General features: G+C 46.4%; 1 protein-coding gene, 1 long non-coding RNA gene and 1 pseudogene across 2 annotated transcripts; 1 reads left to right on the top strand and 2 right to left on the bottom strand.

The window, feature by feature from the left end:
- Positions 1-1851: 1851 nt before the first annotated feature.
- LOC136662197 (nicotinamide N-methyltransferase-like) lies at positions 1852-8517 on the bottom strand (annotated as a pseudogene).
- A 543-nt stretch (positions 8518-9060) lies between these two features.
- Positions 9061-13611, top strand: LOC136662201 (uncharacterized). Its single transcript, XR_010794973.1, has 3 exons — positions 9061-9176; positions 10508-10660; positions 12911-13611. It is a non-coding gene; the product is annotated as an uncharacterized lncRNA (long non-coding RNA).
- Positions 11772-15534, bottom strand: LOC136662200 (nicotinamide N-methyltransferase-like). The gene is made up of 3 exons (XM_066639316.1): positions 15381-15534; positions 12897-13104; positions 11772-12632 (listed from the first exon to the last, which is right to left on the bottom strand). Exons 1-3 carry the CDS (start codon positions 15532-15534, stop codon positions 12203-12205), a joined length of 792 nt encoding a protein of 263 aa, XP_066495413.1. The 3' UTR covers positions 11772-12202.
- Positions 15535-16420: the final 886 nt, after the last annotated feature.

The raw sequence follows: 16420 nt of genomic DNA, 5'->3' as shown, positions 1-16420 counted from the left end.
GCGTCTTGTTGTCTTGTGTGCTCCCTGAAGAATTTGATGGGCCACTGTGACATACAGGACACTGGACTAGATGGGCCTTTGGCCTGATCTAGCGGGGCTCTTCTTATGTTCTTATTATCTTAAGGTTATTAAAAAATCAGATACTGTAGCTGCTAATTACCCTCCAAAGAGCTGAGCTCCTGCAGTTTGCAAGTATTTGTAAATATAGGGAGATAAATGTTTGGGGGTCTTTTTCTGATTATTACTTTTATATATGTGTGTGTGTGTGTGTGTGTGTGTGTGTGTGTGTGTGTGTGTGTGTGTGTGTGTGTATTCTAGATCAGTGGTCCCCAAACATTTTAGCACCGCGACTCACTTTTTAAAATGACACTCTCTCAGGACCCACCTATGACACTTTTTTGGGACCCACATAGGTTTACCAGACTTTCAAAAAAGAGAACTAGACTGAAATAATACTTACTTACTTACTTAATATCATGAGATTGCTCACATACAGGAAAATTAACAACAAAAATGCATACCAGCAAAGAAGTGAAACAAGGTTGTGGTTTAGCACCTACCTTGTTTATTCCTCAGCGATTTACAGCTCAATTCTGAGCTCCCGGCATGTGGGGCTTCTGCGGTGCAGTGGAGCTAAGCGTGAAAAGTGGTGTGCCCCAAGGATCTGTCATGGCCCTGGGCGACCTCCAGGTTCTACATCTGCCTCTGAATCCCAGATGTAGGGAAGCAATGGTAGAACACAGTTTCCTTTCCCACTTGGGACTTCCCCAGAGGGATGGGGACAGAAGTAGAGAATGACACCCCTTGAGTGCAGGAGCCGTAACAGCAGAAAGCTCTGAGTTCCGCCAGAAATATGCTATTTACGGGTCCCAATGTGTGCCAAGAAAAGACTCCACTTCTGGGGTGTTCTATGTGACAAAATTTATATTTTACTAAAATATCATTTTGCCACTTCATTGCTTACAGCAGTGATTCTCAAACTGTGGGTCGGGACCCACTTGGTGGGTCGCGATCCGATTTCTGGTGGGTCGCGAGAAGCATTGCTGCCGCCGCCACCCCACTGCCAGTCTTGTCCTCTGCATCACAACCTCTCTCCCTCTCTGAAATCACCTGGAAGCCACGATCCTTTCCTGCCCTGGCTAGCACATCCTCTCTTTCTATCTTTACTGGGGTGAGGGGGGATCCCTGGTTGCCTGGCCGCCAAAAGAGCAGCCAGGAGTGGGGGGGGGGAGAGGGAGGGAAAGCCTGGAATGTGGGGGGGAAGCACCCAGGGAGAGTGCTGCTCCCCCAGCTGCTTCTCAGATGTGCACCCTTCCCCTCTTCTTACTTCTCTATTAGGCTGCAACTCTGTCTACTCTTACCTGGGAGTAAGCCCCATTGCCAATAATGGGAGTCAATTCTGAGTAGACGTGCTTAGGCTTGAGGGAGATGAGGGGAAGCGTCCTGCTTATCTTCCTTCTGAGGGGGAGACTACTGTTTTTGTTTCCTTTATTGACAAAAGCTCCAGCTACTTCTTGCATTGAGGTGCATGAGGAGGGGCCATTTGTTTCTGGCTAGTGCTGAGCACAGCATCAACAGCCACATCAAGGTTTGTTAGTTTCAAGCGCAATACAAGAAGGAGCTTGAGGTTTTGAGATTTAACCCTTGCTAATTGGGTAAGAGGCATCTGCATCTTTTTAGATTGTGAGCCCTTTTGGGACAGGGAGCCATTTAGTTATTTGATTTTTCTCTGTAAACCGCTTTGTGAACTTTTAGTTGAAAAGCGGTATATAAATACCGTTAATAAAAATTAATTAATAATTTTATAAATAAAGAGAGAAATCAAAACAGTCGTAAATAAATACACAAATATTTAGTTCCAGATGTAGTTTTATTTTTTGCTTGATAGCAATGGTAGTGAGGGCAGGAGAACTGGAAGAAGCTTCTGAGCCGGAATACTGTCTCTTGCCATTTACAGTTTGAGTTTCTAGGCAAGAACTTCCTGCTTGATGACATCACTCCCGGCTCTGACACCACAGTGATGTCACTTCCTGTTTGATGTTGTCATTTCTGGCAATGACATCACGTCCAGGTTGCTGACATCACTTCTGGTGGGCCCCAGACAGATTGTCATTCTTAGAAGGGGGTCCTGGGCTAAAAAGGGTGAGAAATACTGGCCTACAGAACACAGTGCTCCACAGAGTGTTATCTCAAAATGTGTTGGCACCACAAAATAACATTTTGGTGTATCTGCTCTCCTTTGGCTCCTGCAGGGTCACAGTTGCTCCAACAAAGAGGAGGAAATGGTTTTCAAAGGATTAGAATTCCCACTGGAGTGGGAAAAAGCAAGAGGGTGGCACTATTTATCTATTTTTATTGAAGGAACTGATATTCCCGCCTTTCCCATGCCGAAGCAAATTCCCAAGGCAGTTCACAGACATAATCAAATGTACAGTGGTCCACGCGCCCTGTTTTTATAGGCCTGGTCTATATGTCACTAAATATACTGCAGTAAATACCTCCCCCCCTTTGCCTTGCAGATTTCCTTGCATGCTGTACTCACACCTACACAGCACTGCGCTTCTGGGCAACCAGTGCATACATTCCACTACTATCAGCAAAAGTCTGCGTAAATTGCGTTGCGGTCAAGTCAGACCAGGTGATATCAAAGCCTGCCTCCCTCACTGCACTGTTGACCGTCTTCTGGTCCAGGTGGAGGCTGAAGAATCGACGCTGCCCAACCATGTAGAAGTTGTCTTTGAGAGCCGTCATCAAGACGAGGTGCCCCCCGGGCTTCACGAGAGAGCAGATGTTCTTTAAGGCCGAGCGGTAGGTGGGCAGGTCTTGGCAAGCTGCTTCCAGACAATAGAGAGAAGTCATGCAGCAGACCTGGGGCATCACGAGGGGAGCCAGGGGGTTGGCCTGGGTGATGTCACATTTCAGCACTTGACGGACGGCTCTCCTGACCTTCTCCTCCTTTTCTTCCCATTTCTCCCTGAGAAAATAAGAGGCTACATCAGAGCTGCCCACATGGGGTTGTTGCTTTTCTTCCCTGGGGGCTCCTTGTGTCATGATTAATGCCATGCCACGTGTGGAAGGCGAGGCTGTTTGCAAAGAACCATTTGGGTCTCCTTATGCGAATGTAGTCACCGAAGAAGCACTGAACAACATTGAGTGCCTGCCTGTGCTGGAAGAGCTTGACAGTGAACCAACCCTAGAAGAACTTCACGTGGCCCTGGACTCCCTTGCCTTTGGCAAGGCACCTGGAAAAGACAGCATCCCTGCTGAAGTCCTAAAATGCTGCAAAGAGATCATCGTCACTGAGCTGCATGAAATCCTCTGTCTCTGCTGGAGAGAAGGTGGAGTACCTCAAGACATGAGGGATGCAAACATCATCACGCTGTACAAGAACAAAGGTGACAGGGGTGACTGCAACAACTACCGCGGCATCTCTCTCCTTAGCGTTGTAGGAAAGCTGTTTGCCCGAGTTGTACTAAAGAGGCTCCAGGTACTTGCAGAGAGCGTCTATCCCAGAATCGCAGTGTGGATTCCGAGCCAACAGGTCCACCACTGATATGGTATTCTCCCTTAGACAACTGCAGGAGAAATGCAGGGAACAACGACAGCCACTCTTTATAGCCTTCATAGATCTCACAAAGGCTTTCGACCTGGTCAGCAGAGACGGCCTCTTCAAGATTCTCCCCAAGATTGGATGTCCACCCAGGCTCCTCAGCATCATCAGATCTTTTCACAAGGACATGAAGGGCACTGTTGTCTTCGATGGCTCCACATCAGACCCTTTTGACATCCGAAGCGGAGTGAAGCAGGGCTGTGTTCTTGCACCAACCTTGTTTGGGATTTTCTTCGCTGTCCTGCTGAAGCAGGCCTTTGGAACTGCAACAGAAGGCATCTATCTCCGGACCAGATCAGATGGAAAGCTCTTCAACCTCTCCAGACTGAGAGCAAAATCCAAAGTCCAGCTGAAATGTCTGCGTGACTTCCTCTTTGCCGACGATGCAGCTGTCACTACCCACTCTGCCAAAGATCTCCAGCAGCTCATGGATCGTTTTAGCAAGGCCTGCCAAGATTTTGGACTGACAATCAGCCTGAAGAAAACACAGGTCATGGTTCAGGATGTGGACTCACCTCCCTGCATTACAATCTCTGAGCATGAACTGGAGGTTGTCCATGACTTTGTGTACCTTGGCTCAACGATCTCCGACACTCTTTCTCTCAATACCGAGCTAAACAAGCGCATCGGTAAAGCAGCTACCACGTTTTCCAGACTCACAAAGAGAGTCTGGTCCAACAAGAAGCTGATGGAACATACCAAGATCCAGGTCTACAGAGCTTGCGTCCTGAGTACACTTCTGTACTGCAGCGAGTCATGGACTCTTCGCTCACAACAGGAGAGGAAACTGAGCGCTTTCCACATGCGCTGCCTCCGACGCATCCTCGGCATCACCTGGCAGGACAAAGTTCCAAACAACACAATCCTGGAATGTGCTGGAATCCCTAGCATGTATTCACTGCTGAAACAGAGACGCCTGCGTTGGCTTGGTCATGTCGTGAGAATGGATGATGGCCGGATCCCAAAGGATCTCCTCTATGGAGAACTCGTGCAAGGAAAGTGCCCTACAGGTAGACCACAGCTGCGATACAAGGACATCTGCAAGAGGGATCTGAAGGCCTTAGGGATGGACCTCAACAAGTGGGAAACCCTGGCCTCTGAGCGGCCCGCTTGGAGGCAGGCTGTGCAGCATGGCCTTTCCCAGTTTGAAGAGACACTTGGCCAACAGTCTGAGGCTAAGAGGCAAAGAAGGAAGGCCCATAGCCAGGGAGACAGACCAGGGATAGACTGCACTTGCTCCCGGTGTGGAAGGGATTGTCACTCCCGAATTGGCCTTTTCAGCCACACTAGACGCTGTGCCAGAACCACCTTTCAGAGCGCGATACCATAGTCTTTCGAGACTGAAGGTTGCCAATACAATATACGTGTGGAAGGCGAGGCTGTTTGCAAAGAACCATTTGGGTCTCCTTACGCGAATGCTCTCTGAAAGCCAGCTTGTGGCCAACCAGCAGTCACCTTGTGACACCATTCCTCAGCAGGAGATCGAAAGTGAAATGGTGCATTAAACAACCAACAACCAGTTTGTCCTCCGTACCTGTCCCCCTCCAGCTCACACACGTATTTCACCACCGGGCTCCAGTCAAAAGCATCCGGCTCCTTCTTCAGTCATCTCTGCATCTCCTCCTGGTTCTGGTCAGTGTAATCCGAGGCGATGACCTCTTGGAAGGATTCGCAGGAGGAGAGGAACTGATGGATGGTGGGGCCACTTCCAATATCTAAGAGGGTATCTCCTTTGATTCCATCTGTGAGGTATCACGAGAACACACCAGTGCACAGCACATAAGGTGACATTTCTTGGACAACCACTTGCCCTTCACTGAATTTCCAGAACTGCTGCTTTACTTCTTCCAGCACAGACTCATAGTGTTGTACGCCCCTCCATGTTTAGTAAAGAAAACAAACAAAACCCTTGGCTCTCTGCACATCGTAAACTAGCAGAGCAGGGAGAAACACTCCTCGGAGTGCTTGCTGACTCCTTGCAGGGTGTTTTTAGGTTAGAACGATGGTTCCAAAATATAAGTCTGCTCATACCTGCAATCACAAATGGTAGAATCCAAAATTTTATCCCTCCCCACACCCATACATTTGGCATCATGTATTGAACAGATTCTATGACTTTTTTTCCCCCCCAGGGAACAGCAATACAGAGGGTGAGGGGAAGCAAAGGACAGCAGCCCTCTTGTGTCTTTAATGGAGGAGGGGCTTCAGTAGGTACAGTACAATTTATTATGTTTGCATGAGAAAAGCTGGAGCTGCTGGCACCCTCCCTCTACTACTCAGTTACAAAAGAGGCACATCTCATTGGACAGTCCTTGATGCTCCTTTAATAATACTTTGATATACTCATTTTTCAGTGAGAGGCCCAAGTGTTATTGATTATGCCCTTGTTTCCCCTGATCTCTTACCTTTCCTCTCTGATTTCTCAGTGGGCCATCGTTCTGAGGGAGATCACCTTCCACTTTTATTAACATTTTCTTTTCCCCATGATGTGCCCCACTCTTCTTCATTTCCTTCTAACTCCAGTCGATCTTATAAATGGTCCTTTACTTCACAACAAGCCTTTTCCCAGTGGACTAGTCACCCGGAGACTATTGTTCTCATTCGTAACCTTCTTTCTTTTTCTTCCCCATCCTCAGCTATAAGAGATTCTTTAATTGATTCTCTAGTTAATTTTCTTAGCTTCTCTAGTTCCTCACAACCATCCAGGGTTCCTTTTAACCATAATTCTTGGTTTGATGCTGATTGTTGGCAATTAAAGAAACAAATACGCTCTCTTTTTTTTTCATTCGTTCTCATCCAATCCCATCTTTTTTAAGAGACTATTTTTATTTACGCAGAACATGCTATGAATTATTTGATGAGAAAAGACATCAGTATGCTCTGCGTAAGTGGGACCAATTACATTCTGCAATTATTTCCCATAATCAAAAGGCCTTTTGGACTTTAGTTTCCAGATCAACCTGTTCAATTTCAAATTTGCTTCCATCTATCTCTGCAGTTACCTGGGTTGACTTTTTTTCAAAAAAATTCTCATCGTTGTCCCCAATTCAGTATATATAAGCAAGTCCAGTCTTATAAATATTTGGGTCTTATATTTCATTATAAACTTTCTTGGTCTCTTCATAAGAAAGCTATCACTTCATCTCTTTCTCCCCAACTTAAAGCCATTTTAAAAATTTTTTATAATGAAGGTAACCAGTATGTTCCTGCTGCTATCCAGATCTTTCAGTCCAAAATTCTTTCTCATTTGTTTTATGGTGCCCCAATTTGGATTAAAGCAATTAATAAGGATATTGATCAGATCGCAGCATCTTTTTTTTGTAGAATTCTAGGGATTCCAAATTTAATTCGTGTTTCCACAATTATCCTAGAATTAGGTATCCATCTTCCAACAACTACAGCCTGGTTACTTACTTTTAAATATTGGCTTAAGCTGTTTTTAAATTCTCATTCCGGTTCCTTATTATATGATTTGTTAAGAGATTCTTATTTTTCTTCTTGGTTTCAGTTGATAGAAAATAAACTTGCTTCTCTCGACCTCTCATTAGAATCCCTGGCAGATATGAGTCTTCCAAGAGCATATTCATTGATAAAAGACAAGCTCTTAGCACTTGAATTCAATTATCTAAGTAATAGTCTCAATTCTGTTTGTTCCCCTCTTTCCCTTGGTTTGGCCCCATCCTTTAATCATGCATCTAATTATTTTTATACATTAACCAATCCGTTACATAGACGAGCCTTTATGTTAGCTCGCCTCAATATTTTCCCGTCGGCAGTTCATTCTGGCTGTTTTTTTAACATTCCACGGGAGAAAAGGCTCTGTCTCTTTTGTCATGAGACTCCTGATTTTTTGTTTCATATACTCTTTCTTTGCCCAGCACACTTTGATATTCGGAATCATTACCTTGATTCTTGGATCCCTTCTGACCTTATCCCCTCTGACATTATTCTCTCCAAGTTTATGAGTGATGTTTGTGTTTCCCTAACTGCAGCTATTGCTGGTTATTTATCCGAGATCCTTAAAGTAACGCTGTTAGAATTTAAATAATTCTAGTATCTTGTTTAAATTGTTGAGTGTTATGCAAATTGTCATGTCAATTGTAAAGTACAATTGTTAATCGTTTGATATGCCAATAAAGGTTACAGAAAGAGAAATACTTTGATACTCCTCGCCGATAACTCAAATTTGACATGGAAAATGTGATGGGAGTTCATGGAATTGGATAAACACTCCTCTAGATTAGGGCGTCCTTTAATTCAGAATTCAAACCCCTTCCTCTATTACAGTGATTTTCAACCTTTTTCGTCTCAAGGCACACAAGGTGCTAAAATGGTCAAGGCACACCATCAGTTGTTGGAAAATTGACAAGGCACACCGTGCTGTTGGCGGGGAGCTCACATCCCCATTGGCCCTATTACCAAATGACCCTCCCCCAAAACTCTCGCGGCACACCTGCAGACCATTCACAGCACACCAGTGAGCCACGGCACAGTGGTTGAAAATGGCTGCTCTATTACATCCCAGTTGATGAGGCAGCATTGGGCTCCGAACCGACCCCCTGGCGGGTTCTCTCTGAACTCCCTTCCCTTCAGAAAGCTGAGCTCTCCATTCGGGGACCAGGAGAGGAAACAGATTTCTCCTGCAAACCTAGCAGGCTATGCTTGCTTACGTAACGTCCTTCTTTGCCTCTTTGGAAATTCCTTCTCTCTCATCCAGTCACAAACAGAGATACTCACCCAAAGTAAAAGACTTGTGAAGATTTTTCAGAGCGAACTTTAGAATGTTGCACTCCTCCTGGTTGCCAGAGCTAAAGGAGAAGTACATTTTTAAGTAATCTTTTGGAACAAACAACTGGTTGTAAACCTCTTTCCCAGTAAAGCTCCCTTCCATGGTGCCTCTGAGCCTGAGAGCGTTTCCAAAAACCCCTCTGCTCCCTTTCAGGCTGGAATGTTCCTTTGCCCACCCTTTTGCACTCCAAAGGCCCTCCCCAAGCAGTCCCTCCCCTTTCACTGCTTACGGTTTGACACTAAACTACGGGGAGTCACTGGAGGGATTTGCTACTCACTACTGTTAAGACATCCTGCAGCTTCTGGGGGCTGCCCAGGTCCAATTTCACATTGAGTGCCAGCTGACTTTACAGCTTCCAAAAATTCTGTGGAGAGCAAGCAACAGGCGGGGGGGGGGGGGGGAGAGGATGAGCTTTGAATCACTTTGCCTTTTTATGCTCAGTGCTGTATTTACTGCATTGTTGGAGCGCAACCACATGCATGCCACGAGAACTAAGTGCCAAACCTGGACCACACAGACTATTGGGAGTGACCCCTGGGGTTCTGAGGAAACTCAAATACTGGAGTTAGGAAGCATGGATTAAAAACACAAAACCATCTGTCTTGATTATGCTCCTTCCTCGTGTGGTTCCCTTACTGAACTCTTTGACATTTCCAGAGAAACAGAAACGGTCTTGCAGCAGACTGCGGTGGTTCTGAAGGCCCAATCCTGTGGCACCCTCCACACTGCCAGAAGGGGTGTTCCAGCAGCAGGGTTTGCATTAGGCCTTCATCAATGGTGAGTGGAGCCACACGCTTCCATCCCACTGCTGGGGAGGCCACGGAGGCATTGCAAGCAGCAGCAGAATCTGGAGTGGCCGCTGCTGCCTGCAGAGTAGTGGGGGTAGGGGGGTGGGTGGGGAGGTGGTGAAACTGGGCAGGGAGCACAACTGAACTTCATGTCTGGACAGAAGGGTTTCAACCACATGGAGGGCGTCTGGCACTGTGGGGCTAAACAAGCTGCAAGAGGGAGGGGACTCCATAACCTGGGGCTGCAACCGAGAAGGCCCTGCCATGTGACCCCCCCCTTTTCTGCATGTCTGGATTGTCATTCTGCTCACGATTTGCTTGAGTTTTACTTTTCTGCATAGCACCTGGTGAGTCCAGGCACTCCAGAACATTGCAATACCAAACACTGAATTATCTCCATACAGTGGTACCTCGCATAACGAATGTCTTGTGCACCGAAAAACTTGCATAACGAAAGCGTTTTGCGATTTTTGGTGACTCGCACAACGAATTTTTATGACCCGTGCTTCGCAAGACGAATTTTTATTTTGTTTTGGTTTGTCTTAAGGGGAGGATCTTCATGTCAGTTTATGATCCCGTCCACCCTAGTAAGGGGAGGATCTTCATGTCAGTTTATGTAAGGAAGTCCCATTGTGCTTGCTTCCAGGAAAGTGTGCACAGGATTACAGCCTTCAAGCTCCCCACTCAGCATCCCCCCCCCCCATTTTTGAAATCCTCTGTACGGTATGTATGCCTTTAAAGAGCACTTAATAAACACTTTGTAAACCAAATTTGACTTTGTTCTGACTTTTCTTGCCCATAGGAACACATTAATTAAATTTGTTCCTATGGGATTCCTATGGGAAAACGCGCTTCACAAAACGAAAAACTTGCATAACGAAAGGACTCGCGGAATGGATTGATTTCGTTATGCGAGGCACCACTGTATTTGCATTGGCTGCTTCAGCGTTTGTGAAGAGGGGCCTTCAAACAGGGCACCTGGAGAGGATTCGTTCATCTAAGACTGGGGTGTGAAATGATAACACAGCACTAGAGGAGCATCTTATAAGAACATAAGAACAACCCCACTGGATCAGGCCATAGGCCCATCTAGTCCAGCTTCCTGTATCTCACAGCAGCCCACCAAATGCCCCAGGGAGCACACCTGATAACAAGAGACCTGCATCCTGGTGCCAAGATGCAGGTCTCTTGTCATCTGGTGTGCTCCCTGGGGCATTTGGTGGGCCACTGTGAGATACAGGAAGCTGGACTAGATGGGCCTATGGCCTGATCCAGTGGGGCTGTTTTTATATCTTTATATCCTTTTTATATCTTGTGAAGGGTCAGCGAGAAAAGAGAACCAGAAAGAGCAGCAAGGGATGAATTTGGCAGGGCAGGGGCTACAGAAGGGACTACTTTCCATCCACCCTAGAAGTTGGCTTTTCAAGTCTGTTAATGCAGACCGCATTTGCACCACTCCCCAAGGGGCACCAGGTAAGGCTACTCCCTCCCCCATTTGATGCTTGGGTATTAATCAGGGTTCATTAAAATGGCTTCTAACTGGCAGGTCAAGTGTGGAAGGTGACTCAGTCCTGGGCACTTTAAGGTCATCAGTCCATAGTCAATAAACCTGGGGTCCATCATTCACCCATATACCTTTTCCACGATGCCCTTCAAGAGTGGGAGGAACAACAGGGAGGAATGGTCAGTGTTCGGGAGAGGGAGGAGTCAATGGCAATGGGTCCAAGGCAGGTAGGGGAGGACTTGCTAGCTCACCTCTCCCATTGAGGCAGCTACAGAGTGCCCAAGTGTGTGTGGATTTTCTCATCGTCTGTGAAGTACAAGCTCTGATTTCACAAGCTACCCAAATAGCAAAAGAGTTCAGTGCAAAAAATTACACACCAGAGCACTCAGGCCCATTTTGGAGACCTCTGTGTTCCACCAGAACCATGCTATATAAAGACCCCAATGTGTGCCAAGAAAAGACTCCTTCTCCAGGCTGTTCTGTATAACAAAACAGATGCCTTACTAAAATATCGTTCAGTCAATTTTACTTACAGAAGCAGTGTTCCGGTGAAAGAGTATTCTCCCAAATGTAACATCTTTGTTTTGGTGTATCTGGGAGGGTGTCTCTCCTTTGGTTCCTGCAGGGGTACAGCAGGAACCTCTTTGCCCCCACAAAGAGGTTTACAAAGGGTCAGAATTCCCAGTTGGGCTGCAAAGATCAAGAGGGTGGCACAGGTTTATTTATTAATTTTTATTGAAGGGATTTATATCCCGCCTTTCCTGTGCTGAAGGAAATGTCCAAGGAGGCTCAAAACTTCCATCAGAAAATGTCTAGTGGCCCATGGGTCCTGTTTCTACAGGCCTGATCTACATGTTGCTAGAGATACAACAGGAAATGACTCCTTCCCCCTCTTGGCTTTCACGTTTTCTTTCTTGCTCTACTCACACCTGATCCCGAACGGGCACACTGTTAATTTGGATTTTGGAGAAGCAAACCCCAGACAGGAGAATTCAGAGGACTTCTGACAAAAGTTAACGTTTACTCGTTTGCAAACGGGACCCCCACACACACAGGTGGAGGACCCCGAAGAGTTACAATGATGCAGGTTTTACAGGGTATTCTAGATAGGGGAGGGGTAACAAGAGCACACAAAGAGAGAAAATCATCCATGGGAAGAACAACAGACAAACAGGCAGGAAAACAACATTTGGCATTTGTTATCAGTTCAGGACGTTGATTTGAGAAGGGCAATTCGATGCGCATCGACAATTTGTTTACAGAGATATCCATTACAAAGGATCTGGTAGTCTATCACATCCCTTTACCCTAACCCTTTTATCCTTATTTATCTATTGCTTTCTGTTCGTCCTTGGGGCCCATACTAGGTTCCTTGTAGCCAGCTTGTTTTCGGAGAAGCATGTTAAATGCTGGCTGGTAACATTCTTGGACAAGGGTCAGAGAGGGGCACACAAAGGATTTGGGCCTTGTGGGTATTTCAATATTGGGAGCTGGGCATTTTGGGATCACACCTACATGACATTGCGCTTCTGGGCAACCAGTGCATACATTCCACTACTATCAGCAAAAGTCTGTGTAAATTGCGTTGCGGTCAAGTCAGACCAGGTGATATCAAAGCCTGCCTCCCTCACTGCACTGTTGACCATCTCCTGGTCCAGGTGGAGGCAGAAGAATCGATGCTGCCCGACCATGCAGAAGTTGTTTTTGAGAGCCGTCATCAAGACGAGGTGCCCCCCGGGCTTCACAAGAGAGCAGATGTTCTTTAAGGCCGAGCGGTAGGTGGGCAGGTCTTGGCAAGCTGCTTCCAGACAATAGAGAGAAGTCACGCAGCAGACCTGGGGCACTACGAGGGGAGCCAGGGGGTTGGCTTGGGTGACATCACATTTCAGCACTTGACGGACGGTTCTCCTGACCTTCTCCTCCTTTTCTTCCCATTTCTCCCTGAGAAAATAAGAGGCTACATCAGAGCTGCCCACATGGGGTTGTTGCTTTTCTTTCCTGGGGGCTCCTTGTGTCATGATTAATGCCATGCCACGTGTGCAAGGCGAGGCTGTTTGCAAAGAACCATTTGGGTCTCCTTACGCGAATGCTCTCTGAAAGCCAGCTTGTGGCCAACCAGCAGTCACCTTGTGACACCATTCCTCAGCAGGAGATCGAAAGTGAAATGGTGCATTAAACAACCAACCACCAGTTTGTCCTCCGTACCTGTCCCCCTCCAGCTCACACACGTATTTCACCACCGGGCTCCAGTCGAAAGCATCCGGATCCTTCTTCAGCCATCTCTCCATCTCCTCCCAGTTCTGGTCGGTGTAATCCGAGGCGATGATCTCTCGGAAGGATTCGCAGGCGGAGAGGAACTGGTAGATGGTGGGGCCGCTTCCGATATCTAGCAGGGTGTCTCCTTTCATTCCATCTGGGAGGTATCACAAGAACCCACTGGTGCATCTCACATCAAGACAACATTTCTTGGACAACCAGTGATACATTGTGCATTCCAGACTCTCAGCATCGCTTATAAAAATGCCCTTAGTTTGGTTTCAGGAACTACTGCTTTATTTCATCTGCCAGTTTTGTTCAGATGGCAGAGGCAGTCCAGCAACACATGAAACAGGTGACAGAATCCGAGACTGCACTGATTTAGACCCCAGACCCATGCTCATAGTGTTGATTGCCTACCCAGGTTGGGGGGCGGGGACCCACTGCATATAGTAAACTAGTAGAGTGTTTCTCAAACTGTGAGTCAGTACTCACTTGGTGGATTGGGATGCATGAGTCCCACAGAGCCTCCTAGGAAAACGTGTGTGATGGAAAGGTCAGGATACTCCTTGCCTCAAGCCCTGAAGCTATTCAGAAATCAGAGAGCTGCTATCTGCAGTTTGAAAGTTTGCGTTGATATAGGGAAATAAAAGTCTGAGCATTCTTTTTCAGGGTGTGTTTTTCCCCACGTTCATCAATGAGAGGTAGTGGAGGCAGGTGAAGGCTGGGTCAGAGAACTAACTGCACAGTCCTGTCCCTGCTGTACGGCTACCACTGCATCTAGCAGCTCTGCCAAGGCCATTGGAAATCTCCCCGGGGAAAGGGGACTTTCATCCCCTTCCCCTGGGGTAAGTCCTAGACCCCGCCATGGAACTTCTAGTCTGGGCCGGCTATTTGCCAATGCAGACTTGAGAGCCTCTGTCAGGCTTTTCAGCCCAACACATCGGATATGGCGGAGCAGAGCTCCGCCGGTTCCATCCCACTTCTGGGTGAGTTCCTTCCCCTGCTCCGTACTTCCTCCTCCTGTTCCTTCCACTCCCCATCTTTTTCCACCCCAAAAATAATCACCTCCAGTCAATGCTGCAGGAGTGCCAGCCGGCCCTCCGTGCGGTGTGAGGCTCAGCCCTGACTAGTGCTGGCCGAGATAGCGGCCCCTCCTCTCTGGGTGCCACAATCCTGCCTCACAGTACGTTTACGACACCCAGCACCAGTGCTGGAGTTCAGTGCCGGCACTGAGTTTGCTTAGCATTGGGCCCTAAGCCCCTCAAGCCTTCACTGGAGCGTCATTGGAGCTGCCTCACTATGGAAAAAGGATCAAGGTGTTTTTTCCCTCTTCTGCAATAAATAAATAAAAGATTACTTGCAAATAAAGTATTTCTTTCTAGATCAGTGCTTCCCAAACTTTTTAGCACGGGGACCCACTTCTTAAAATAACCATCTATCATGACCCACTAGATAAAGGGATCTAAAATAAATTAATTAATTGGTGCCCTGTGCTCCCGAGACTGCTAGAGACCTTACATATAGTATGTGTGTACAGACATTTTCCCTAGAAACTGAGTTCAAGGACTGTTTCCCCAAACCTTTGCAGTCATTCCAGGATACTCAGAAGGCTGAACTAGAGAGCAAGATGTGCAGTTAGAGACTTCCAGGTCAGGCAAAAGGTTGAAACTGGGTTTACACTTGATCTACGGCACGTCCATTACTAGAAAAAATTTAAAAAAATGTGACATTTAATTTGGAGATATGAAGATTACCTCATCCCACAGGTTGGCTTTCCAACTAACAATTTTTTATCTAAAAACTGGGCAAGACTGCTTGCAAAGTGTTTTTTTAATGTTTCAAAAACTTTTCCTGACCCATCAAAAATTAGTTCATGACCCACTGGTGGGTCCTCACCCACAGTCTGGGAAATACTGCTCTAGATCATCCTTTTTTAAAGTCTCCTAAAGCTGGGTGGGTTCGTTAGCGTGTCATTTTAAAAGGTCCCAGCCAGTGCTGAAGTGTTTGAGTACCACTGAACTCACAGATAAGGGAGAAACTGGTGTCCTTGCTGACTGGCTCCAGGGTGTTTTTAAGTGGAGATGAACCATATGAATCCGCACAGACCTGCAAGCTCAAAAGGTACAATCTATTAAAGGCAATTGTGTCTTCAATAGAGGAGGGGGGCTGAGCACCCTCTGGAATAGGGTGCCCTTTAAGTCTGAATCCAAACTCCCCCCTCTGTTCCATTCCAAAGTGATGGGGGGGCAGGAGAGGAAGCATCAGGCTCAGAATTGCCCTTGTGTTGGGCTCTCTGAACTCCCTTCCCACAAGAATCACTGCAGAGAGGAAGGAAAACCACGCGCTCCCATTCTAGCACCTTGCAGGCGTACATAATTTCTTCTTTCTCGTCCAGGAATACACAGAGTAATCAACAACAGAGATACTCACCCAGAGTAAAAGCCTTGTGAAGACTTTTCAGATTGAACTTTAAAACATTGCTCTCCTCCTGATTGCCAGAGCTAAAGGAATAGTACATTTTTAAGTAATCTTTTGGAGCAAAATGCTGCCTGTAAACATCTTTCCCAGTGAAGTTCCCCTCCATGGTGCCTCTGAGCCTGCAAGTTCTCCAAAAAGCCCTCTGCTCCCTTCCCGGCTGGAATATTATGTTCCTTTGCCCAACTCCAAGGGCCCCACCCCAAACTGTCCCTCCCCCTCCACTGCTATTGGTTTGATATTCAGTGATGAGTAGTCCTTGGAGGGATCTGCTATTTCAAGATTTGCTATTACTGTCAAGAAATCCTGCAACTTCTGGGGCCTGCCCAGGGTCCAATGTCACGTTGGGTGCCAGCTGACTTTGCAGCTTCCAGAGATTCTGTGAAGAGCAGGCACCTGGCTTGGGGGGAAAGGATGGGCTTTGATGGACACTAGATGGGCCTGTGGCCTGATCCAGTGGGGCTGTTCTTATGTTCTTATATGCTCAGCCTGAACTCTTTTTGCTAACACTTTCTTACACTTTCCGTAATTATTTGATTAAATTGTTAAGATTAAATTATTAATTAATTTAATTGTACTGATTAATTGTAATAATTTAATGCAATTTAAAGAGTGGTGGTGTGCCAGAACCCATTTTAGTGCCTTATCATTATGCCTTGAGCTTAAAAAGGTTGGAAATATAGCCAGCAACCATTCTAAATGTGATGATGGTTTTAATTTTATCTTTGGGTATGTTATAGTAATTCCAGAAAGCGGACTCTAATGTTTCTGAAGCATTTACAAATCTGTTACCTATGCCCAGATTTTGCCTAAAAACAAAAGCAATCTAGAAAGAAAGAAAAACAGCACATGTTAGTCAATACGAAAGTCCTACGTCTTGCAAATAGGCCTGTCTTTTGCAGACAATTTTATTTGTGTTTTTAAGTGCAGGAATGAACAAACGAATTACCGTATTTTTCGCTCCATAAGACACACCTGACCATAAAATGCACCTA

This window comes from Tiliqua scincoides, chromosome 11 (assembly GCF_035046505.1).
Source record: "Tiliqua scincoides isolate rTilSci1 chromosome 11, rTilSci1.hap2, whole genome shotgun sequence".
Taxonomy (NCBI): domain Eukaryota; kingdom Metazoa; phylum Chordata; class Lepidosauria; order Squamata; family Scincidae; genus Tiliqua; species Tiliqua scincoides.
The sequence above is the reverse complement of the archived record's forward strand: the minus strand, read 5'-3'. Positions and strand labels throughout refer to the sequence as shown.

Bases quoted from the DNA above. Each gene is read 5' to 3' on its own strand.
- LOC136662200 (XM_066639316.1), bottom strand. From the start codon at position 15,534: ATGGAGGGGAACTTCACTGGGAAAGATGTTTACAGGCAGCATTTTGCT. The intron at 13,105-15,380 runs GTGAGTATCTCT...GATACCTCCCAG, and splicing joins TCACAAGGCTTTTACTCTGG to ATGGAATGAAAGGAGACACC. The intron at 12,633-12,896 runs GTACGGAGGACA...TTATTTTCTCAG, and splicing joins TGTGAGCTGGAGGGGGACAG to GGAGAAATGGGAAGAAAAGG.